At 48.7% G+C, this 26,161-nt stretch overlaps 1 protein-coding gene across 6 annotated transcripts in view; it reads left to right on the top strand.

Annotated features, from left to right (window-relative positions):
• Window positions 1-26,161, top strand: part of NCOA3 (nuclear receptor coactivator 3) — a 1,125,593-nt gene that overhangs the window by 771,887 nt on the left and 327,545 nt on the right. For all 6 annotated transcript variants that reach the window (XM_069651291.1, XM_069651290.1, XM_069651288.1 and 3 more), the window contains one exon: window positions 2,972-3,166. In XM_069651291.1, the coding sequence (XP_069507392.1) occupies window positions 2,972-3,166 (195 nt within the window). The remainder of the gene's footprint in view (window positions 1-2,971; window positions 3,167-26,161) is intronic.

Raw genomic sequence — 26,161 nt, 5'->3', positions numbered from 1 at the left:
GCCACAGCAAGTGCGGAAGACGTCTGTCATCGCCAAGGTCCCCAAGGCGGCACCTCCGCAGCAAAGCAAGATTGAACCGGCCGTGATGTCGGGCCCCCACCCACACACCCTGGCGGGAGGCCGGCTGGGGAACTTCGTTAGCATGTGGAAGTCCATCTCCACTGACCGTTGGGTGCTGGACGCTCTGGCCCACGGACACACTCTGGAATTCCAACGAAAGTGTCCTCGCATACCACCCATGGCCAGGAATAAGCATGTCCCTCAGCTTTTGCTGGAGGTGCGGGCCATGCTGAAGAAGGGCACAAAAGAGCTCGTCCCGAAGAGGCTCCGGGGCTCCGGAGTGTACTCTCGGTACTTCCTCATCAAGAAGACGACGGCCAGTTGGAGGACCGTCCTGAACCTCCGCCGTCTGAACAAATACATCAGATCCCAGAAGTTTCAGATGGTCCCCCTTCAGCACGTGCTGGGACAGCTGGAAGAAGGGAATTTCCTGTCGTTGCTGGTCTTGGAGGATGCCTACTTTCACATCCCCATTCACAAGGGTCACCGCAAGTTTCTGCGCTTCGTGGTTCAAGGGCAACATTATCAGTTCAAGGCCCCTGCCTTCGGATTGAAGTCGGCGCCAAGGGTTTTCACCAAGTGCTTGGAGCCAGTGGCAGCGCAGCTGCATGTACGAGGGATCCACGTTTACCCCTACCTGGACGACTGGCTCATCCGAGCAAAATTGAGGGAGATCGCCGTCGCACACACAGCTGAAACCATCCAGCTGCTGTTGGAGCTGGGGTTCTCTGTGAACTATGCAAAGTCTTGCTTGGTACCATCGCACTGTTTCTGGGGTCTCGCCTTGACAGTGCCATTTCTGGTGTCCCCGTCAGAGGAGAGGATAGCTGTCATCCTGGGCAAGGTGCAACGGCTGTTGACCTTGAAGATCGCAAGGGTGAGGTCCAAGTCCCTTCTCGGCATGATGTTGTCATGCATATACCTCATTCGACTGTGCAGGCTGTGGATGCGGCCACTGCAAGAGTTCCTCGATGCCCGTTGGATCCAGGTATTGGGAAACTTCGAGGAGAAGATATCTCTCGATGAGAATTTCAGTCGAGCTATAAGTTGGTGGGGTGTCTGCGCATTTGTCGGCGGGCGCGAACTTCCAGACCCCACCTCATCAGGAGACGGTCACGACGGACGCTTGGGAGCTCAATGTGTTACTGACTAGGCTTATGGGTCCACCGTTCGAGCCTATGCATTTGGCGCCACTGATTATCGTGGAAGACGGCGTTTCTTGTTGCCATCACTTCCGGACGACGAGTGGGAGGGATCCAGGCCCTCTCTTGTAAGCTACTGTACTTAACATTCCACGAGACGAGGGTAGTGCTACGGGCGCATCCCTCATTCGTGCCCAAGGTGCCATCTGACTTTCATCTCAACAAGCCCTTGGTGTTACCGATTTTCTCCTAAGGACAGAATCCAGCTGGACCACTCTTCTTTAAACCAGAGTTACTGTTTAGACTTATGGTGCTGTTTAGACTTGTGGTGCTTACCTCCCAACTCTGTTTTTCACAGGCTAGTGACCCTTCAAGTGATTTTTAAAAACTCTCTAACTTTGTGAAAGACTTCTATTATCTAAGAAGTGCCTCAGCTCAAAAGACTGTGTTCCAATTGACTTTGGCTATCCTAGCTCCATGCAGTCTCTTACAGTCCATTGACTTTGATATTTATGTCCCTCCATGGGTGGTAACTTGTTTTAGATCGTTATTGCTGGGAAAGGCTTGTCTAGACTTCATTGGAAGATTTAAGTATACTCGCATACCCTGAGAACCTGTTCAACCTGTTTCCTTCCTTTAACATTTCCTTTCTGCAACCTCGGAATCTATCTGCAAAGTGTAACTAGTGATATATAAATGCCATTACTGTCCTTGTGAATGAAGTCACCACTAGGTGTAGGAATTGTGTAAAGAGCATATTCAAAGTGTATCCACTAATTTGTGCTGATCCTGAAAAGTATTTTAAAGTACATTTGATTGCTACATAAATTGCCCTTTTTAAAGAACGCTTATTTAAAAATGGATGTTAAATAAAAAAACTATTTATAACGGAAACATTGTGTATGTGTTACTTGGTTACTTGTAAATATGAATTTCATTGCTACAGCTCTTGGGATATGCCTGGGATATGTCAGTCACACTACCAACTTGTGTAGTACAGACCTATTCCAAAAGGTGGGTTACCTAATACCAAGCAGATAAGTGTTGTGTAGCCTGTGTTAGTACATCAATTCCTACCTAACCATGTTCATACTTACCATTGAATAGCTTAAGGCCCACCAGAAAGTATGAGTTAGAGTACTAGCTCTTAACTGTGTTGTACAAAGTAATTTGTGTTGCAAGATAGACTTGTAACAACAAGTGTTGGTCTAATTATGTGATTCTGTAACTGAATAACACTGTAGATTCTGACCAATAGGGTCTGCTGCACTTGATTTAAGTATGGTATTCTAAAAGTCTAATATGGATTTACTCCCAAAAAATAGCCGAGTGCAATCTGAATGTGTTAATTATTAAGGTTATACTTTGGGTTGTATCCCGTAAGTATCAAGTTGGTATTCATGATATAGTACTTAGTTCCTCAAGTTTTATATTGGCCTACTTTTAAATAACTCATTTATTTTTACAATGAATAGTGTTGCAGCTTTTCTTTGGACCACATGTATGCTACAATTTCTTTGTTCCAAGCCTGGCTGCTCTGTCTACGCTACCAAATGTTCTCAGGTGGTAGAGCCATATATCAAGTGTGGAGGTATGGTTTTATGAAGCCCTTTGTTGGACCTTAGAAAAACTGTCTTAACAGGAAGCCGCAGATTGAAGGAGGCAACATAATGTATGCTTGTCCTGAATTAATGTGGCGGTCCAACATAGTTTTGTTTTGTAAGCTTTAATGTTTAATTTCAGATATGATTGCCTTCTTCTCCCTCTAGCTGGCATGAGGAGTCCACAGTCTGTGCCGATTACTCGTCCCCAGTTCAGTCGAGCAATGTCACTGGATAGCCCTATGAATGTTGGTTCCAGCCCTCCAATGAGGAGTATCGGTTCATTCTCCTCGTTGCCAAAGCAAAATGTATTGGGAAGTCCAAGAATGATTGAAAACCAGGATAATTTTGCAGCATCCATGGGTGAGTACATATTTTTACTAATTTTGTTTGAAATTTGAATGGCAAATGTGACCTAGTTAGCATTATGAATTGTACTGAAGAATTTGGTCATGTTTTTTGGGGGGGAAACTATGGTTCCCAATGGCCTTTTGTGCTAGGCTTTTTTGTGATTTCACTTGGCTCCGTTTTGTAAATAAACAGCCTGTATTTAATGTGCCTGTAATGTTTGCATTCACGCTTAGACTGATGTCCCTGGAATTACAGCAGAGTAGGCTCTTCTTTCTCTACAAAGGCATATGTACCTTTTTTGGCGCACACCATTATTAACACACTTATTTGCTGAATGATCTACCATTTTGTGAAGTCGCTGGAATCCTCGTTGTTAGGGAGAATTTTCAGTTTAGTGCTAAATTCCTCACACCTTAGAGACCCCAAACTCTTTTGCTGAACTTTGGCACTCTGTACTTTTAATTTAAAGAGTTTTCTGTTTCTTTTGGTTATGGAGTCTGACAAACTCCATAGGCATCATCTTTTACATTGTGTCACACTGCACCATCAGTGCAGTGGCACAGGGAAGTCTTTCAGATTTCCCCAAGGTTTAAATACCTTCTCTTGGATAAGCTACTGTTTCCCAGAGCAGTGAAGTGAAATTGACTTTACTTACATTTGGAACTTTCGAGACCCAGCACACACTATCTTACAATAGGGTGCTGGAGTGGTTACTTAGTATCCCCTTTGTCTAGCTTCTCATGTAACAATTTTGTTATCCTTTCCTCGATGAATGGCTGGTGGCAGTGGTTTACTTTTTTAAATTTTTTATAACCATGTTTATTTTAAAACAAAGCAGGGTGACAACAGAATAACATTCGACCATGCACATTATTCAACATTCAGAAGTCCCCTCCATCTGCCCTCCGCTGCCCCGGACTGCTCCCCTAAGTTAAAATCTCAGCGGATCGCCTCCTCCGCCTCCATTTCAGCCCCTTCTGCCCCCCAGTGGACCCCCTTGTTGTCCAAGACCCTTCTAGTATCCTGATGTTTGTAGGTCAAGGCTGGGAACTCTGTCAAAGTCCAGGAAAGGAGCCCAGAGGTTCTGTAAACGGTGTAACAGTTCGGCCCTGGCTGCCGTCACCTTTTCTGCCACCAGGATGTCCCACATCTTCCCCCACCACAAGATGAAGTTGGGACCCTCTGGCGACTTCCAGGAACGGGCAATCACGGTTCTCGCTGCCAGAAGACATTGAGTCATAAGTTTGGATCTGTTCCCAGATCTCGGGTAGCTCCCCGGGACTGAGTTCCTAGAGCAGGCTCAGGTTCTATTGGGATGGTGACCTGAGTAATGCTTTGAATGGTGGCTAAGCATTTTTTCCAGAATAATTGTACTTTCGGGCATGTCCACCACATGTGGAAGAAGGACCATGGTTGACCGCAGAGTCTCCAGCAGGCGGGGTTTAACGTCTGATTCATGTGATGCAGCCGGATGGGGTGGGTAGTACCAGCGCAGTAGGAGCTTGTAGGCGCACTCCCTTTTGGTAATACAAGAGGACAGTGCGTGTGTCTGGGTCCAAATGTCCACCCAGGATTGGTCCTCTATGGGGTGCCCTAAATCGGCCTCCCACTGCGCCATACGCAATGTTTTGTAGATAAGGAAGTCCCTTAGGAAGCATCTGTACAAGGTGGAAATCCTACCCCGGGCTGGCTGGTCTTTTAGGGGCAATTCAAGGGGCGAAGGGGTACGAACCGCTGCCTGATGGGTTTATGGATGGGAGCACCAGTGGCGAAGTTGAGTGTATGAGAATCTGTCTGTTTCCTCCAGCCAAAGAGTTTCTTTACATTGTTGAAACGTGCGGGGGAGGCCCCCACAAAGAGTTTGTCCAGTCTCAAGGCCCCCTGCAATCCAGTTCCTGAAATTTTGGGGGCAGGCACCGGGCGAGAAAGCCGGGTTATGGAAGACTGGGGAGAACCGCCCAAGTCCCCTCGGAATCGCCTTGCGCTTTAGGGCCCCATCCCAGACAGAGTATGTATGTTCGTGGATGCTAGTAAAGAGTTTCAATGTTGTCGTAGCGAGGGCAGAATATACGGAAGAAAGCTCACGGGGAGGGGTAGGCGGGATTGCTCTAGTTCAACCCATCTAGGACGGCCCAAGGACATAAGCCAAACGTGGGTGTGCGCTAACTGTGCCGCCACCTGATGGCTCTGTAGGTCGGGGACTCCCAACCAAGGGTTACCCAACATCGTCTTCAGCGTAATCCTGGCTCTCCTGCCCCTCCAAATAAATTGGAGCCATAGTCCTTTGGAGGCTCCGGAGTGCGGATGGCGGGATCTTGATGGGTAGGGAGGAGCAAGCATACAGAAATCTGGGGAGGAGGTTCATTTTGCATTGGGGCCAAGGATTCATGTTCACTCGGGGTCAGGCCGATTCCCATGGCAACTGATTTATCAAAATTGATGGAGAACCCCTTAACCCTCCCATAGTTGTTTAGTTCTGTGAGGGCGTGTCTTAACGAGGAATCAGCTTCTGAGATTGTAAGGAGGACGTTCTCTGCATAGAGGGCTATTTTATGTTGGGAGGGGCCAACTCGGAACCCTTTGATCTCATTTAGTCTGATTTTGGGGTTTTTTGTGCTTTTTTTGGGCAAAAGGTTCCATGACAAGCGCAAACAGTAACTGGGATAGGGGACATCCCTGCCTCGTTCCGCAGCTTAAGGGGATTGGGGCCGAGAGCGAGCCATTCATTCTCGAGAGTTTTCGGGGACTTGTAGTTAGCTAGAATTATCTTCTGAAACACCCGCTGAAAGCGAAATGCCTCAAACTTGTGTTGACTAAAGGCCCAGCCCCTCTGTCAAATACTTCGGTGGTGTCTAAGGCGACCAGTACCAGTTTCTGAGAGTCTTGAGAGGCAAGATCTACCAAATGTAAAGCTTTATGAATATTATCCCCTGTCGATCTGTTTTTAATGAAGCCAGTTTGGTTGGGGTCAATTATGTCGGGCAGAATAGGAGATGGGCAGTTGGCAAGGATCTTGGAATAGATGTTGGCGTCTATATTTAATAGGGCAATTGGCCTATAACAGGCTGGGTCTTTTGGATTTCTTCCCGGTTTAGGTAAGAGAATGGTGATTGACTTGCATGGAGGGGGGGGGTCACAGTACCTGACTCCCTGAAAGAATTGAAGAGGGCCACCAGAGGGGCGGTCAATTGGGGACGGAAAATCATATAAAATCTGATGAAGAATCCGTCAGGGCCAGGAGCTCGAGGCTTAAGAGATTTTATGGCGTCTTCGACCTCTTCGCCTGTGATGAGGGCATCCAGGTTGTCTCGGACCGAGGTCTTGAGATGGGGGATCTTTGCCTCGGACCGAGGTCTTCAGCTGGGGGATATTTGCCTCCTGTAAGTATTCCCTTTGGTCTCGTGGAAATGCGGTCATTACCTCAGCCAGGTAGGCTGCCGCTAGCTGCTGTTTTTCTTGCTCGTCATAATGAGTTACGCCTTGTTGATCTTGCAGGCATTTCATTGAGTATGGGATCGTTTAGGGTGCATCTTCGCGGTGGGTTAGAAGGTGGGAGACCTGCTCGGAGCTTCAGGGTTATCGGTGCATGGTCGGAAAGGGACCTTGTTCCGATGGATACCTCGTTAACGTAGGTTAGTCGATTAGATGTCAAGACAAGATCCATCCTTGAGAAGGTCCTATGCACAAAAGAGTAGAAGGAAAAATCCTTCTCAGTAGGGTGGAGTACTTGCCACGAGTCTACCACATCTAAAGTTCTGAAGAAGTGCAGAAGAGCCAGCTGTGCTGAAGTCCTTGGGGGGAGGGGGTGCGACTTGTTCTTTGTGGGGTCTGGAACCCTGTTGAAGTCACCTCCGATCACCATCTGTCCCTCAGTAAAGGGGGAGAGAATAGAGCCCAATGAGTCGTAGAAAGCAGATTGCCCATCGTTGGGGGCATACTCAGAGTACATAGCTGGCCCAGCAGGAGACATTTAACTGCCACATATCGTCCTTCTGGGCATAGTTTTGTTCCTAAAATCTGAGGGTCCAGTCCTTTAGCAAAAGATCGCTGTTGCCCCCCACCCCTTCTTGGGACCGCCATAGGCTAGAAATTGTAGTGGGAATGATTTGGATCGTAACCGCTCAGTCGGATGGCAATAAGTGAGTCTCTTGAAGTAGAACCACTGCAGCGTTTTCATCTTGCAATCTCAGCAGCATAGATTTCCATTTGGGGGGAGAGTTCAGCCCATTAACATTGAGGTAGACAATTCTCAAGGTCTGGTAATCCGGGGCGGGGTTCACAGCTGCCGCGGGTTCTGGATGGAGGGGTCGAAATGGAAATGGAAGTGGATCAGCCATCCCCACGGGGCGGTCCACAGCTGTATGACCCCCTGTCTTTGGGAATTTAATCCGGGCCACCAACTGGAGGCTGGAACATTAAACGGTGGGGGTGCCGAATGTTTTGGGTACGGCACCCCCCTTGGCCAACTGAACCAAAACTGAGCCCTCGGCCAACGTGGCCGGGGCAAGCAACCAGAATTGTGTTGTATTCCAAGGACCCATAGACTGTATGTACCTTGGAACAAGGCATGGGCCGCGGGGAGCCGGCTTTCCATATTGACAACTGTTAGCTTTGAGAATTACAGGGTCCCATCAGAGGGGCGGGTCAATCGAGGGGAGGGGAGAGGAGGAGGAGGAGGAGGAGGAGGGGAAGGGTGCTGGCCTTTACCCAGTAAGGTCGGAGACTGCCCAGAGGCACACCAACTCATCACCTGCTCCGCAACATCGAAAGAGTCCAGCGTTCCCCTATTTCCAATGCAACCGTCATGGGTCATCGTTTCCTCCCAGTTCTTGGCGCTCTTGACCAGGAAGTTCGTCTAGGTTTTGGCGAGGGCGCGGTGTATATGCCCCCCCGCACCCTCAGCCGCCTGCCCCGCAGTTTCCCTGGGTGAATCCGGGTGGAGAATACTCTCCGCATCTTCAAGGTAGCTGATTTTCCAAAGGGAGCTTTTGTAGGAGAATTGAAGCGCGGTTGGGAAAAGCCATGTTGGGAAAAGCCATCTGTATCGGATCTGGTGATCCTGAAGGAAAAGAGTGAGCGGGCAGAGAGATCTTCGCTTTTGTAGCGTAAGGAGGGAGAGATCTTGATAAATCTGAAGGGGAGACCGTTGGAAGGACAGCTTGTCTTTCGAGAGGCTTATTGCTGAGATGGCCTCCTACGTGGTGTAGAAAGGCACTCTTGTTATGACATTGGGGGAGATTCAGATTCCATCCCCCTGTCGTGGGTGCAGCATGCAGAGCGGCAGCATGGTCCTGGGGTCGGTCCTCCACTTCCCCAAATCGTTGTTCTGCCACCGTGACCCTTTGACCGGTCCGTTCCAGCTTTGTGGCGAGCTCGGTCATGCACAATCTAAATTCTGATTTGATATCGGCCATAAAAGTTTGAGTGTCTTCCTTCGTGTCTAGGGATCCTTTGTCCTCCAGGGTCTTTTGGGGCATGAGTTTAGGAGGATGGAGCTTCTTAACCCTGTCGGCAGTGAGTAACATTGTGGCAATGTCTGGGTTCTTGGTGGATTGCTTAGCCATGGCAGAGCCAAGATAGTGGGAGAGAACGTTCAGTGATCTTCAGAGTGAAGGAAAGCGAAGACAGCGTGGGTCTGGACCTTTTGCAGGGCTTTACCTTGCTGGTGGTGAGGTGCCGTAACGTACACTGATGAAGTAGGGTTGGCTTCAACAGCAGGATCCTAAAGCCCTGGACTGATGAGGTGCTACCAAGGCAGGAGGAGAGGGGCCGTTGCGTGGGCCGGGGTGCCCCAGGAAACGGAGGTAAGTTTTTGGGGGTAGCAGCCGTCGGATGCAGGAAGGAAAAATCCACATTAGCTGACTGCTCTCATGGTTTGGGTGGCTGTGCAGACCTCTTTCATGCCAGTAGGTGGCGTGGGGAGTGGGGGGTGGTGTTCAATGGCCTCCGGGATGGAGAGGAGCAGAGGCAGCGTGGGCCATGGCCTTCCTGCGGTTTGTTTTGCTGGAGCAGGAGGTCCCAAGGCCACGAGGGGGGAGAAGGGAGGCGGCCCCCCCACCCAACTCAGCTGCTCTTGGCAGGGTGCACCAGGCGTCCAAAGCACCAGGGAAGGGGGCTGATGTGTGGGCCCGGCCGACCCAGGAATGAACGTGGGCCACTGCCTGGTCCTGGCAGTTACTCCATGGTGCGGCCCCTTGGGCCGAGACAGGGTCGTGAAGGCCAGTGAGGGCTGGTGGTGATGCCACTCTGCGACGGTTTGCCGGTAGGCTCCCAAACGGTGCCCAGGCAGTCCCAGCCCTTCAAGGGCTCCGAGCCCCCCATCTCCCTTGAGGTCCCTCCGGGCGAGAAGGAGGCTGGCGGGTCCTGTATCCCCTGGGGACCCTGAGGCGTATGGTCCAGCTGGTAGCGCGGTCCACCACAGTGGCACCCCAGGCCCAGAAACCGCCACACTGCGCCTCAGCCTATGCAAAGGGGAAGGACCTGAGCGGCGGCTAGCAGGCTCCGGCGGGATACTCCTTTGGGTTGGCGCTGGTGTCGGGAGCGGGATGACGGGCAGTCCTGCTGAGGCACAACAGGCAAGTCTACTCCTTCAAGCAGAGCCGTCGGAGCACCATGTATGGGTGCTGGAGGTCCCGGCGGTCTTGGGACAACGCAGTGGTGGGCCCGCGGGGGTCACCTTGCTCGTTCTGGGTCTTCCCGGGGCACCAGCCCCTTGCCCCTACACCATCATCCACTCCATATCCTCCCACGATCAGTTGTCAACTATGCCCCAGGGAGGGGTGCCAATTCACGTTATAGCGGGCTCACTGCGGAGGCCATCAAAGGAGCGGCCGCATATTTGGCGCTCCAGGCCACGCCCCTGTGGTTTACTTTTTACTACTGTTGTGTGTTTGTACCGCGGGCTGCGTTCGAAGCCATGGTAAAGCCACCCAAGGGTGCCATTTTTGTCAAAATGGCCCCAGTCTTCTTTTTTTGCTATTTCCTTGTGGAAAGGTCCTTCTTGATATTTACTGTGCGTGCCGAAACCAGGTTTGGTCCCTTTGTTCGTTTTGTCTTTGGCGGGATTCACAAGTCAAGCCCGCCTCTGGCTCCAGGGTGTCTGGCGGGGCAGGAAGCGAGGGAGGTGCCCTACACTCCCTGTGCTTAGTCTCCTAGGAGACAGGAATGCACTCTTAGGTGATTGGCCGGCTGGTTGTCCAGCAAGGACAGCCACCCTTCTGGGACAGCTAGGCTGGAATGAATGGGGGAAACCTGCATAAAAGATGAGTGTTGGGAAGAATTCTCAAAATGTGCTAATTCCTCTCTACCTTAGAAACCACCAGCTCTTTTGCTGGACTTTGGGACTTTGTACTTTTTAATTCTAATTGTATTGTGTGTTTGTTTCTTTTTGATCATAGGCATCATCTGTTCATTTGTGTCACACAGCACCCTCGGTGCAGTGACACAGGGAAGCCTTTTAGGCTGTCCCAAGGTTTAAATACCTTCTCTTGGATAAACTACTGTTTCCCAGAGAAAGTTTTATTCATTTGTAATGCGCGACAGACCCGGTCAGGGTGCAGAGGTTACAACGATATACATGACTTAGATTACAACATAAGTTGGCAAAACAGAAATAGCACAGTGTTTGTAAGGTACAGGGAACAAGTATGAATAAGTAAGTACACTGAGAACACGCAAAAAACAATCGGGCTATGTGAGAAAAAATGGTAGCATAGCTAGTCAGTGTATCAAAACAGTAGAGTGGGATAACTGGCCTTAATGATCAGTTAACTTGAGCCAGTTGATGTAGTTCAGTCTAAAGTTTGGGTATGATTGATCTCCTCTAAATGAAGGCGGCAGGGTGTTCCATAGTTGGACCACTTTGACAGGGAAGCTGCTGCCTCCAACCTTCGATAGCTTGAATCTGGGGATGTGAGGCAGTTAGTGGAGGCTAGTCTCAGGGGTCTAATGGAGGTTTTTCTGCAGAATCTCTGTGAGATAGCTAGGAGCGGCATTATTCAGAGCTTTATGGGTAAGGGAAGCAGTTTTTAGCTGGATTTTGTTGTGGGTCGAGAGCCAATTATTTTGATGCCTAATCTCAGATATGCGTGTTCTTCTGGCCACGCCAAGGGCTGCTCTAAGGGCATTATTTTGTAGGATTAGTATTCTCTGTATAATCGATTTATTGGAGCCAATGTAGAGGGCATTGCGATAATCTAACCTGGAGAGGATGATGGCTCTGGCCAGGATAATTTAGATATTGTCGGAGAGAAAGGGTTTGCCAGTTCTAATAAGCTTACAAGTGTAAGCAGTGGCAAAAGTCAAGGAGTTCACTTGTTTGGTGAAGGAGAGAGTGGAGTCGAGGTAAAATCCGAGGGTCTTTACCTCGTTTGCCACTTTGATGAGGTTACCATCAATTATGAAGTAGTAGTTCTGGCCTAGTTTTTTAAGGTTAGTGGGGGTACCCAGGATGATGAGCTCTGTTTTATCATCATTCAGGCATAGACCGTCGGTCGCCATCCATGCCTGGTAAAGTCAAATTGACTTTACTAGTCTTTTCAAATTCCTAGATCCAGCACACACTATCTTCCAATAGAGTGCTGGAGGGGTTGCTTAGTATACTCTGTCTAGAAACTTATGGAGCAGTCGAATGCTACCCTTTCCTCTCAATGGCTGGTGGCAGTGGTTTTACAACAAACTAGCATGATTTTTCCTGACCGCGAACACCAGTAGCGTTGAATCGCAGGAGCCATGTTTTTCAAGATGGCGTCTGAGCCTCCTTTGTTTAAACTGGTCCTTGTCTTCTTTTTTCAAAATTTTCTTTTTGGAAAGGTCTTTCTAGAGTGTCTCTGCTCAGCAAACCAAGTTTGGTCCCTTTGTTCCTATGCCTTTGACCGGCTTTGAAAGGGGCCCCCTCGGGGTCCCTCATGCTATGGAAACAAGGCAATAACCATACACGAAAAGATGCGCCAGACACGAGGTTCAAATTACCAATGCTAGGGTTTATTGCAAGCAAAAGATAGTATCAATTGGCCAATTCTGATCTCACGCCCCGCGACGTGAGTTTCCTAGACATCGAGGGACGCAAGAGAGCGAATTACGTACATCAGTTAGATATTTACAAAATGCATATCATACAATCAGCAAAGTCATGTTCAACACCCCTCTTTATTAAGTTCCTTTGAACTCGGGATGACGATGGACATATCCGACGAGTATGACGATTATAATGCTTTCGATGTCTATTCTAGTAACAATGTGCAATTTGAAAGTGCGGAGGCATCTTTTAGAACACAGTGGTTCTGTTCTTGGAAGCAAGCTGCACACGGGGGGGGGGGAAGAGCCACATTCCAAGCTTTACTATCTGAGGTACTATTCGTGTCCTGGGAGCCGACACGTTCTAGAGGGTTTTGCGAGGGGGGGCCGTAAGGAAAGCATAATTCAAGCCTTTAGCTGTATTATTCTAACATATTCTACCATCATACGAGACTGGCTGGCAGCTGTGAAGTGATTAAATGCCCTGCAGCTTCTTCCCAAGGCTACAGAGAGGGAGCGTGGGCATTCCTCTCTGGGCTACTCATGAGGAGTTTCAACAAACTCTTCAGTCCCGCGACCTTGTCCTTTCAAATTCAGACAACAATGTTAACAGTTGAGCAGAGTAAGCAGAATCCGCAAGAATTGCAAGCTGCAAAGCAGTTTTTAGACAGAAAGCAATGAGCAATGGTTAAGAAGCAAAATGGCGATTCTTGTTACATTTAAAATGGCCGCTCGTCGGTCAAGCATAGCAGTTTATATTTCTATAATTCGGTGCATAAGACGGTTGGCCCACGGCCATCAAGTTACGTCTGTCATTCAAATGAAGGGTATTCATTTTTCCAGATTGACAGCTTCAGGACTGAAGACCGCCTCTAGCGCCAGAGTGTCTGTGCTGGGCAGGAAGTGATGGAGGTGCCCGAAACTCCCTGTGCTTAGTCTCCTAGGAGACCAAATACACTCTGGTGTGATTGGCTGACTGGCTGTCCAGTAAGGACAGCCACCCTGCTGGTTGAGTGGCAGCTAGGCTGGAATTAATGGGAGAAACCTGTTTAGACAACGATTCTCTTGGCTTGGAAGCTAGAGTCGACCACTGGAACGAAAGAACCGAAGACAAGCTGGAAAAGGACAGCTCTTGCAACTCCTGGACCGTTGGTTTGCCCGGAGAAGCCCTGCTGCAGGACCGAATCACCAAGTTCATCTTGACAGAGAAGCCCTTCAAGGACGACTTCTCCCTTTTGAGTTGGTTGGACCAATCCACTTGTAAGCCACCTGGATACCATTCTCGTAGCTGGTTGTATTTTCCTCAGAGTGCAGCAGGAAACCGAATGGCCAGGGAGAAGGACACCAGTTTGTGTGCTTGACGACAGCTACCGGAATCCAAGAATTGCCATTTTACCAGCTTTGTGACCAGTCCCTGTGCAGTGCAGGATCCCCCGACGTCCTCCCTCTTGTCCCCACGACTGAGGCTCAGGAACGGCGAGATCTACAGGAACTGCCAGGAACAGATGTCTTCAGCTGCATCTTTTTCTTCAACATAAGGTACTGTGAAAACACTACCGAGAGAACTTACCTCTCACTGCGAAAGTGCATGAAACTTTGGCTACTTGCAGTCCTAGTCAGCTTGTGACCCGACATATAAAGCTTTCTTCTATGACCTCCTTCTGAGAACCGTGGCAAAGACTTTTCTGTTGTAACTACCTGGACCATCTTTACTGATACAAGACTCTAGCCCATTGACTTTGGCCTACCTATTGCATTGGACCTACTCCTATGGTGAACTCAAACTATTTGCACTGTTTAAGAATAACTACTATTTGTTTTATTAATTTATGCCTTTTTGCTCCTCCTTCAAAGTAGTTTAAATGCCTCAGAACCGGGTAGTGTGAAGTACTGTAGAAAATTTCTGTACTTTTAGTGAATGTTTTCTAACTGACTGTGTAATAAATTAATTTGTTTTACCAAGATACCTTGCGTATAAGAGTCTATTTGAATACTTTTGATTGTAGACCTCTGTAACATCATTACAGCTCAATTTCCCTCTTGGGATAAGCCTGGCTGCTCAGCTCGCTACCAAAAACTGTGTGGTACAGACAAATACCAAAGGTTGGTTTTGCTTACACCTGTGGTCAAAGTTATGTGTAGCGGTCCCAGAGGTTACTGCATGCAAACATTGGCGAACAGCAAGGCTTTTTGGCTTTGAAGGCAGAGTAGACCACTGGATGAAGGAATCTGAAGAACTTAGAGACGCCTGCTGCAACTCCTGGACCGTTAGTTTGCCCGGTGAAGCCCTGCTGCTGTGCTGAAGCTCCAAATTTGTCTCGACTAAAGAAGCCTGCAAGGACTCTTCTCCCCTTTTGTTGGTGGGACCCAACTCCAAAGTAAGCTACCTGGATGAAGCTGGTGGAATTTCCACTGCAGTCACTGCTGGAACCGAATAGCCAGGGAAAGGAACACCAGATTGTGTGTGTTGCTTTTAAGCTGGCCTAGAGCTCCAGGAAGAGCCTCCGAACTCCCAGGAAGTAGGACTGACCGAGCCTAAGCCACCTCAACCGAGTGCTGGACTCCATATGCAAGGAAAGCCCATCTCGACAGCCAGGAACCGCGGTGCTAAAACACTGAAGTGCCACTTGTTTGAAGATTGCTGGGTGCGGTCGGTGATGTCCCATTGCAGTGCAGGAGTCCCCAGAACTCCTCCCTCTTGTCCCCACCACTGAGGCCCAGGAACCCCAGGATCTGCACAGCTGCAAAGGAACATAAGTCTTCTGCTGCACTTTTTCTTTAACCTAATGGTACTTTACAGTCTAAGAGAACATACCTCTTGTTGTGTAGCCACTTGTCCTCGTTGGAGACTTGCTTTGTTGCATGTGTAGAGTTGCTTGGAGCTTCTTTACTTCACAAGCCTAATCGGCTTGTGGCCCTACTTTGATTTCTTCTATTCTACAAAGACTTTTTAAACATTGGAAGAGACTTTCTACTTACCTGCAAGAAACTTCAGTTCACTGACATTTGCTAACATAAACATTGGCTGGCCTGCCTCCCTGAATGACTCTTCTCTCTTCTGCTTATGGGTTTTACCTTCCTTCCAGGAAAGGGTTAACTGACTTTGCATTGGGGGATCAGGGGGGGTTGTATTAAAAGTACTTACCTACTTGAGAGTAACTGTGTGCATACTTGTTTTATTCTGAACCCTTCTCTTTAACACACCTCCCAAGAATATTCTAAATGCAACAGTAATATATTAATGCCAACAGCACCCTAAATATTGAAGTCACCCGAGGGTGTAGATAGATCCTGTGTGTCATCCCAAATGGGTATTGTTGGGCAGAATTGCATGCAGTATCCGCTGGGACCACCACATACAATTAGGACTACAGGTGTAAGCAAAACCAACCTTTGGTATAAGTCTGTACTGCACAGTTTTTGATAGCGAGCTGAGCAGCCAGGCTCATCGCAAGAGGGAATGTGAGCAGTACAAGGATGTTACACAGAGGTCTTACAATCACAGTGGTTCAAGTAGACACACAAGGTTTCTTGGTAAAACACTTATTAATTTATTAGTCATTTCGAAAACATTCATTAGAAGAAGGCAACTTAATATTATACACAAACACACTTCATTACTGAACCATTACGTTTCTAAGTAAATTAGGCTCCCCTGAAATGGGAGCAAAATGGCATTTCAGTTACTTTAAATGGGAGTAAAAGGTACAAGTTAATAGAATAGATCACAAATACTTTCTTAGGCTGTGCAAATAGTTTCAGTTCATTAGAGGACTCGATTCAGTTAAATAGGCCAAGGCCAAAGTCAATGGGCTACTGCCTTGGATAGGAAAGAGCAGTTCTTGTAGTAAATGGTAAAGTGTTTGCCAAAGTTCTCAGAAGTAGTTTGTACAAAAAGAATCATATGTTGGGTCACAAGCTGATTAGGCCTGCAAGTTGGCAAAGTTCCACAAACTTTCACCGTGAGAGATACTTTCTCAATCGGCTTGGCACAGTACCTTAATATGAAGAAGAAGAAGAAGATGCTGCTGAAGATGTTGGTTCCTGCAGATCTCACTGTTCCTGAGTCTGTCGTGGGGACAAGAGGGAGGACCTCGGGACTTCTGCACTGCACAGGATCCTCGGAAAACTATGACAAAATGGAATTACTTCAGTTAGAGTAGCTGTAGTCAAGCACACAAGCTGGTGTCCTTCCCCCTGGTGAAACATAACCAGCTCCAAGAATGGTATCCAGGTGGTTTACGCGTTGATTGGTCCCACAAACTCAAAGGAAGAATTTGTCCTTGAAGGGGCTTCTCTGTCGAGATTAACTTGGCAATTTGGACCTGCATTAGGGTTTCACCGGGCAAACCAATGGTCCAGGAGTTGAAGCAGCCAGCCGCTTCCAGCTCGTCTTTGGTTCTTTCGTTTCAGTGGTCGGCTCTGCTTTCCAGTCCAAGAGACTCTCCTTTTAAACAGTTCTCTCCCTTTCATTCCAGCCTAGCTGTCATTCACCCAGCAGGGTGGCTGTCCTTGCCGGGCAGTCAGCACGCCAATCACACCAGAGTGCATTTGGGTCTCCTAGGAGACTAAGCACAGGGAGTTTCGGGCACCTCCCTCACTTCCTGCCCACCCCAGACACTCAGGCGCCAGAGGCGGTCTTCAGTCCTGAAGCCCACCAAAGGCATGGAAACAAAGGGACCAAACCTGGTTTGGCGCACAGAGATAAACACTAGAAGCACCTTTCCAAAAGAAATGGTGAAAAAAGTCGACCGGGACCCGTTTAAACAAAGGGGCTTAAGGCGCCATATTGAAAAACATGGCTCCCACGATTTTTAGCTACCAGTGTTCGCGGTCGGGAGTAATCATGGTAGTTTGTTCTAAAACCACTGCCACCAGCCATTTCGATAGGAAAGGGTAGCATTTGACTGCTACATGGGTTTCTAGACATAGGGGATACTAGGTAACCCCTCTAGCAATCTGTAGGAAGATGGTGTTTGCTGGGTCTAGGAATTTAAAAAGACTAGTAAAGTCAATTTAACCTTACATTCCCTGGGAAACATTAGGTATTTTTTTTTTGATAACATGTTTTATTGTCTTTTCGTGTTACAATACAATAACGGCTAAACTTACAAACCTAAAACTGTGCATACATGTGGTAGAGCTACATGAGGGACCTCTGCTTATATGCGGACCAATGTAGAAACACAAGTGAGGCAAGGAATACAGTAGATATTAACCATATCAAGTGTCCATTTGACATTTCACGTTCAGTTCTTACAGATGACTAGAGGATTTAATGACCTAGCTATTATGCCCAAAGGCGGCGAAGATGTTAAACTACAAGCTGGATTATTTCAAATAGTACTAGTTTCACAACATCTCTTCCCACTTCCCCCCATACTGCTTTGCCCGGGCACCCTCTTGCTTGGTAAACCCGTCGTTCCATTGGGATAATTGTGTCTGTCTGATTTCCATTGTTCATACTGTGGAGTGATCTCAGAACCCCATAGTTGTGCTATGTTTCGTTTAGCTATGCCGTTGGATGTTGAGACGAATAGCTTTTCAAAGCGCGATAGGTCCTGTTCCGTATCAATACCCAGTAGAAGGAGTTTGGGGTCAGTAGGGATTGGTCGGCCTAAGACTCTGGCGAGTCTATCACAGCAGTTACACCAGAAGTGTTGTACTTGTGTACATTGCCACAGAATGTGATAGAATATCCCCTCTTCTTGCTTGCAAAGTAAACATTTTGGATCCGATGTCTTGCCCCACTTGTATAGCGCCACTCGAGGGTAATATATTCTGTGGGGTATTTTCAGCTGAATGAGTCTGATTCTTGCTGAGATTGCAGTTTCCCTGGGGTACATCAGGGTCTCAATCCAGTCTTCGGGTAGAATCGGGCCCACGTCCCCTTCCCATTTGAGTTTCAGGCTTGTGAGCTCTCTTGTGGCAAAGGAGGAGATAGCGTTATACATGGTGGATGTGATTCTGGCTTTCACACTGTCGATAACTATATTTCTCTCTATGGGCGTGCACTCTGGCATTTCCAGTAAGCGGGCTCTCTGTTCCATCAGTGCATGGTGTAGCTGATTATAGTGGAAAATTACAGTGGCAGGGAGACCGTGTGTGGATGAGATTTCGGCAAACAGGATTATTTGATTATTTGCATATACCTGCTCGATGGTATGAATACCAGCTGTTACCCAAGCCGACCATTTAGGGAGATTGTCGAGACCTGGACGTTGTTCCAGATGGGCTGGACGGGGGTGAGTATGTTGTCCCAACCTATGTACTTATAATAATCTCTCCATATTTGGGCTGTGATCGTGCCCTTAGGATGACGATTCACACTAGTGTATAGGCTTTCAATCGGGGTCATATCATGACGGGCAGCAATCTCAGCCTGTATGTGGGGGAGCTTTGGGTCTCCGTGCAGAATGTCGTCTGTTGTCGCCATCTGTGACGCCCAGTAGTAGACCTGGATAGTAGGTAGCCCTATTCCCCCCTCCCAGACCGAGCATTGGAGGGTTTTCAGCACTCTTCTCAGGTGTTTCCCTGCCCATAGGAGCCTACGTGTTATTCTGTCTATTGTGTGTAATTCTACAACGGGAATACTGAGAGGGGCGTTCTGGAGGATATAGAGGAATCTATGCAGGGCCAGCATTTTGAAGAGTGCCGCTCTGCCTAACCGCGTCAATGGCAGTGATGCCCAGTGAGCTACATCTTGCGAGTATCTTTTGATCAGGGGGTGTATGTTTTGGGTTACATAATTGTCAAGTCTGTTTTCTATTACGACGCCAAGGTATCGGAACTGTGTGGTCTCAATACGGTATGGGGAGCCGGAAGGCGGAATGCAGTCTCTCCCTTTTACCGTAAAGAACACTGATTTCACCCAGTTCACTCTTAGTCCGCTAAAGACCCCATAATCCACCAGTAATTGAGTTACTATAGGGCCGGAGACCACCGGGTCTCCCAGATACACTAGAAGGTCATCGGCATACAGGGACACCCTGTCCTCCCACTCTGAGTTCCAGCATAAGCTGCACCACGTGGGTGAGCTCTGTAGGATGACTGCTAGCGGTTGTATTATTAATGCAAATAGCATAGCCGAAAGTGGGCAGCCTTGCCTGGTACCCTTACCCAATGGGAATATATGCGAATGCCAGCCGTTTACCCTTACCTCTGCTAGTGGGCAATTATAGAGGAGTTGGACCCATTTTAGAAAGGAATCACCAAATTGCATCTTCCTCATGATCGCCCATAAAGCATCCCAATAGACAGTGTTGAAGGCCTTTTCGAAGTCTATGGCCAGTAATGCTAGTGATTGTTGTAGCACGGGTGCTCGTTCTAATGCCAGATGGAGTCTGCGAATATTCATTCTCGTCGACCTTTGGGGCATAAAGCCACACTGGTCTGGGTGTATCAGTGTTGTGATGACCGCTTGGAGTCTGTTTGCTAGCACATTGGCCAAGATGTTGGGTTCACTATTGATTAGGGATATGGGTCTATATGAGATGCACTCATCAGGGGTTTTGCCTTCCTTGGGGATCACTATTATGGTGGCCTTACGGAGGTCCGGTGGGAGCCTACCTTTGGTTAGGGAGTGCTCGAACATGTTGAGCATCTGCGTGGATATGTCCCGGTGGTTCAGCTTCTTCCAGATATCGATCGGGAACCCGTTGGGTCCTGGCATCTTGTCCGTTTGTAGCTGGGAGATGGCCGCAGATATTTCATCGACTGTTATTTTGCTGTCTAACATGGTGACCTGTTCCGTGGTAAGTATTGGGAGATCAATGTTGTCGAGCATGTCACTGGCTGGTGTGGTGGCCGGGGGCTTGTAGAGATTTTCATAGAAATCCGCAAATCTCTCGATCTCTGCATCAGTGGAGACTGGTTCTGCGTCTGCTGTCTTAATACATTTCACCTTTCGATGCCCCTCTTCTCGTCTCTCCAGCCAGGCGAACATTTTACCAGCTTTTTCTCCCGTTTCATAAAGGCATGCCCTCATGGCGTGGTGTGCCTTTTGGGCACAGTCAAGCGATAGGTTATGGAGTTATTTTTGCGCTAGTGTTAACGCTCGATTCGCCTCCGGGGTATCGGTGGTGATGTGCTCTACTTCACTGGTCACCACCTCTTCTTCGGCAGACTTAATCTGTTCAGTGTGCTTTTTTCTTTGCTGACGTCCACGAAATGTCGCCCCTCAGGACTTTTTTGTAGGCTTCCCATAGCATGGTAGGGTCCTCGACCGAACCTTAATTTAACTCATAGCAACTGGAAATGACTGTCTCTATCTTCTCCTGTAGCTCTGGGAACCCCAAATAGCAGGTGTTCAGTCGCCATGTAGGTGGGGGGCACGGCCTCTCTATTTCTAGCTCCAGGATCAGCGGGGAGTGGTCCGAGATACCCCGTGGGAGTAGGGATGCGTTGCAGATTTTGTGCACATTTTGATTTGGCAAGAAGTAGTAGTCTATTCTGGACATGGAGGCGTGCACTCCAGAATGGAAGGAATATTCTCGGACATTTTTGTGTACGTCGCGCCATGCATCTTGTAGTCCCAATGCGGAGGCAAATGCTGCCAATTTGGTGGTGGCGGCTGGATTCCTTGCCCTCAAGTGTGAGCGTTCTGAGACATTGTTCATGACCTCGTTAAAGTCTCCTCCAAGCACCCATGTATCTGCATCATTTTCTGCAAGGATCGGGGTAATGTCTGCTAGGAGAGCACTGAGTAGAGATGAGGGAGGGGGGGTGGGAGTACATTGCCAGGATCGCCAGGGTTTGATTCCATATTGTTGCCTGGACGTGTACATAGCGGCCACCTTTGTCTTGTGTGGTATGCGTGATTTCCAGAGGGAGCCTTTTATGTATGAGTATCGGCACTCCTCTCGCGCCCATGGAGAAGCCTGCATGTACTGCTGTGCGGTAATTATATCTTTGGAAAAATTTGCATGAGGTTCCTGCCAGATGGGTTTCGGTCAGAAGGACTATGTCAGGGGAGTGGCGATTCAAGTGCCGTAACACCAGCCTTCTCTTCATACTGGAGCCTAGCCCATTGACGTTCCATGTCATGAGTGTTAGGTGCCTAGTGGTTGGAGTCGCTTCAGGTGGCATCTGGTGCGTGAAGTATAGTCTCACAGGTGTGTTTCCTTTGGTGCTTTTGCAGCGAAATGGTGGCATTGTCCAAGTTTACATTGCTCTCGGTACCTTTGTATGCTAAAATGTGTAGACAACCGTTGTCTCCAACTCCCCCCTCCCTACGCTCCACCCTCAACTAAAGCATCTGTTGACCCAACAGCAACATGCGAACAGTTAAACTTTAAAGTACCTCTGTGTGGTGCTGGAACTTAAGTCTTGGTTCGGGGGGCGGGTGTTTGATTAGCCACCGGCCTGGATGTGTTCTGTGATTAGACTGTTGTAGGGAGCGGAGGCTCCATAGCGTTACATTACTTGGTGACTCTAACATGTTGCTCACAGCTGCTCTTACTTCATACATCTCCCTGCTGCGGGTTTTCTGGTTGTGGTTGCTGCTGGGGTTCTTGTTCCGGCGGCCGCTCTGGGCGAGGGCTATTGCGTTCACTTCTTTCTTCCCTCGGCGCGCCAGTCCCTTTCTATATGGCGCCCAGCTCCACTCTTCGCTAGGGTCAGTGAAGAGTACGGTTGTGCCCTTGTGGAATATCTTGAGCTGGGCCGGGAAGATTAACCCGTACTTAACACCCATCGAGTGCAATCGTTTCTTGAGCGGGTCGAATGATTGGCACGCTTTCTGCACCTCCCTGGTGAAGTCAGGGCAGAAGGCTATCCTTGATCCGTTAAATGTGACCGTGCCCTTTGATCTCGCCAGTTGGAGAACAGTGTCCCTGTCTCTATAATTCAGATATCTGGCGATGACTGTGGGTGGTGGAGATCCCGGTGTGAACTTGCCAGTTGGGATACGGTGGGCACGCTCGATGGAGAAGAACCTGGAGAATGACTCTGCGTCATAGGTGTTTGCCAGCCATTCTTCGAGGAACAGTTCCATGCATTCCCCTTCTGCTTTTTCAGGAAGGCCGGCTATACGGATATTGTTGCGTCTGGATCTGCCTTCACTGTCATCAGCTCTTGCTTGTAGGGTTTTAATGTGTGCTAACATGCTCGACACTTGCCGATTCACTCCAAGTAAGCCATCCTCAGTTTCCGAGATTCGTGTCTCTGCTTCTCCCGTCCGGGAGGTCAGCTTTTGCAGGTCGTGGCGCAACAAGGACACGTCTGCGCCAATATTTTCCATCTTTTTTTCCATTGAAGTCCTGGAGCTGGCAATGGCACTCATTATGTCTCTGAGGGAGATATTTTCTTCCACATGATCTAGATCGGCCGCTGGGAGCCTCTGGTGAGCGAGGCACTGAAGTAGATGCATATTGATCAATTCTACTCTGTGTAGATGTTTTCCTGGGCTTATCTTTACCCATCTTTCTGCTTAGTAGGATGTTGGTGCAGGAGGCTGGTGTCGGGTCTTGATTGGGGGAGTGCTGGTAGATAGGATAGGCCGCTGTTGCCGGGGCTGTGGTGGTGGTTGCAGCAGCGCTAGGCTAGGCTAGGCGTGGCGTTCAAGGCGATTACTTATATCCGCACTAACTTTGTGTGCACCTTTATCTCAATGTCCACCAATTCTCTCTCTCCCACCATCTCCCGCTCCTTACCGCCCTGCAGCACACTCGGGAGTCTGGTTGTTGCCGCCGTGCCTCGGTTTGCCGGGGGTTCTGTGCGGGCGCTCTACGCCGAGCGGAGCGCCCGCTGTCACTCCATGGATCGTCCCTCGTTGCACCACCACTGAGCCCGCCTGGGCTTCCCTCACTCTCTCGCGATGGGGAATGGTCCGCAGGTGACGGGCGCCTTTCCACAGTCCGAGCACCGCCACCCTGCGCTTCGTCTGCCGGGTGCGCCCCGGGCTACAGGATGTCTGTAGAGGCGCCCGCCCAGCGGTTAACAGCGAGCCGGTACCCGCCGCGGAGGAACGGGCAAAGCCTGCCCTCGGCTGCCGCACAGCACCTCCGTCGGGATCAGGATATCGGACGCAGACCCGGCTCCTCACGTTCGCCCGTAGACGCTGTGCCCGGTGTTTGATTTTGTTTCAGGGGCTCGCCGTCCTCCGCCTCGGTCACCAGCAAGGTCCCTGGACTTTGCGCTCGCTCGGGAAACCGATCCACGCTTCGGTTTCGTGTCGTTGCAGTGCGATTCAGTGCAGCAGAGGTTTTCACTTCGTTGAGCTACTTTGGGGCTCGTCACAGAAGAGTTTTAATGCAGGATCGTTACAGGATAAGACCGGTGGCACGGGATCAGCAAAACTCACGTCCTCATCGTACGGCTTCTGGCCATGCCCCCCTCCCGCCCCCCTACCGCCTCCCCCCCCACCCCACCTGAGAAGGTATTTAAACCTTTGGGAAGTATAATCCTGTGTCACTGTACTGAGGGTGCTGTGTAACATACATGAAAAGATGCCTATGGAGTCATCTTAAAACTCCATAACCAAAGAACACAAGAGTAAAACACACATCAAAATACATGAGTGGGAAAAAAGGCTCACACTCTTTCCAGGTAAAAAAATAAAGTCCTCAAAATCCAGCAAAGTTGCTGCGGGTTTCTAAGGTGAAGGAAATTAGCACATTTATGAGAATTCTCCCTAACGGGCAATACTGAGGTTGTGACAAAGGAAAAGGGTTAGAGGAGGAAACAGGTTAACAAGTTCTCAGAATTTGTGAATACTTAGCAATCTTTCCAATGCAGTGTAGGTTAACCTTTTGCCAGCAATACAAATAACCTATACACCACCTCTGAGGGACAGTTAAACACAGTCAATGGTTCAGAAGAGTCTGCAGGGAGCCAGTACAGCCAAACTCAATTGGGACAATGTCAAGGGAGGTGAGGCACTTCTCCAGATAGCACAAAAGTCTTGTACACTGTTATTTAGATAGTTTGTAGAAAATAAATCACTGTTTGGCCACAAGCTGTAAGGCTTGTGAGTGCAAAGCTGCAAGCAACCCAGCAGAAAAAGCAGCTACTGCAAGTCTCCAGTAGGATAAACAAGCTACAGACCAAAAGGGTAAGTACCCCTTTAGTCAAGACAGTACCTTAGGTTGAAAGAACAGAAGCCAGCTGGATCCTCCGGTTGCAGTCCTGCGGATCCTGTGTTCCTGGGCCACAGTAATGGGGACAAGATGGAGGACGTCTGGAGACTCCTGCATTGCAGTTTGAAGGTTGGTGGCAGCAATGGGCTCTTTCCAAATCGGCAGCACTTTGCGGTTTCAGCTACCGGTCAATAGCACCACTGCAGTTCTTGGACACCTGGAGGGCTCCCCTTGCTTCTGGGGTGCAGCACTCTGTTCAGGTCGCTCACACTTGGGTCGTCCTGCTTCGGGGGGTGTCCTGAGGATCTTCCTGGAGCTTGGGTCTGGTTTAAAGACGATGCACTCGATTCTGTTTTTCCTGTCCCCTGGCACTCTGTTCCAGCAGCAGCAAAGAAGTACAGCCATCAGGGAGAGGGGTTCCAATCAAGTTTGTCTTGGGGGTCAGTTGGTTCCACCAACCCACGGGAAGAAGTCGTCTGTTCTTGGCTTCTCTAGTCGATGAGAAATTTGGAGCTTCAGCACTGCCTCAGGGCTTCACCGGGTAAACCAACGGTCCACGAGGTTGCAGCAAGCTTCTCTTACAGTTTTTCTTCGGATTCTTCATCCAGTGGTCAACTCTGCCTTCTGTCAAAGAGACCTCACCTTTTATACAGGTTTCTCCCATTCATTTGCAGCCTAGCTGTCACTCAAACAGCAGGGTGGCTGTCATCCAAGGGCAGCCAACCAATCACCTTTGGTTGCATTCAGATAACCAAGGAGACAAAGGGCAGGGAGTTTTGGGCACCTCCCCGCTTCCTGCCCTTGTCAGACCCACTGGAGCATTGAAGCCTGCCAAATGCAAAGCGAACAAAGGTCAAACCTGGCTTGTCGTGCAGTGTAATCCCCAAGAAAGGCCTCACAAGCAAGAAATGGCGAAAAAAGACGACCAGGGCCATTTTGACAAAATGGACACCCATGGGTACAATAATGCAGCTGAGGATTCAGCCAGCCGTAAAAATGCACAATGGTAGGAACATTAAACCACTGCCACCAGCCATTACCTGTAGTGAGGGCAACATAAAAAAATTATGAGTAAGTAGGAAAAGGGGCTACTAAGTAACCCCCCAGTACTTCCACATAAGATGGTGTGTACTGGACCTACATAGGAAAAACAGGTAAGTAAAGTCAATTTCACTTTACTACGCTTGGGAACAGTAGTTTACCCAAGAGAAGGCATTTGTATTCATTTGTAGAGCGCAACCTTGCCCTGAGGCATCTGGGTGCGTAGTTAGAAGAAGGTGGTTACAGGTAGACATAGCTTGTTCCCCCAGGGGAACAGTCTTAACAAAGATGATACAATAAATTTAAAAAAAACAGAACTTAGAAACATAACGGTGCAGGTTACACATGATTACTTCAGAAACATATAAAGGATATTAGATGTTAATGTAAGGGATGCAAATGAATATTCTCGGACTAATTAGAGCGAGCATAACTAATTAGAAAAGGGGTAAGAAGTGCTGATGTACTAAAGGTAAGCGCCTATAATGAAGGTGTAGTCAGTTCATCAATTTTGTGAAGCCAGAGTTTGGTTTTGGTTTTGAAGGAGAGGAACGCAGGTTCTGATCTGAGCGTGGAAATCAAAGGACTTCTCTGGCACTGCACTGAATGTGCTGTGTCACAATACAAAAGGTGATGCCTATGGAGGTTGCCAGACTCCACCATCACAGAAACAGAGTCCAAATCAGATCAAATATACATGAGTAAGAGAAAGTGTCTCACTCACTCCAGGGTTAAGTCCTAAAGTCCAAAAAAAGTAGCTGAGAGTCTCCAAGGCTGAAGGGAATTGGCACAGAAATGAGAATTCTCCCTTTCTCCAGCATGGGGTCTGGCATGGATTCACATGCTCATGAATATTCCCCGTCGTCAGGCTGGG

The sequence above is a fragment of the Ambystoma mexicanum genome, chromosome 3p (genome assembly GCF_040938575.1).
Source record: "Ambystoma mexicanum isolate Mex_15411 chromosome 3p, UKY_AmexF1_1, whole genome shotgun sequence".
NCBI lineage: Eukaryota > Metazoa > Chordata > Amphibia > Caudata > Ambystomatidae > Ambystoma > Ambystoma mexicanum.
Note: the sequence above shows the minus strand (reverse complement) of the source record. Positions and strands in the feature narration are given on the sequence as shown.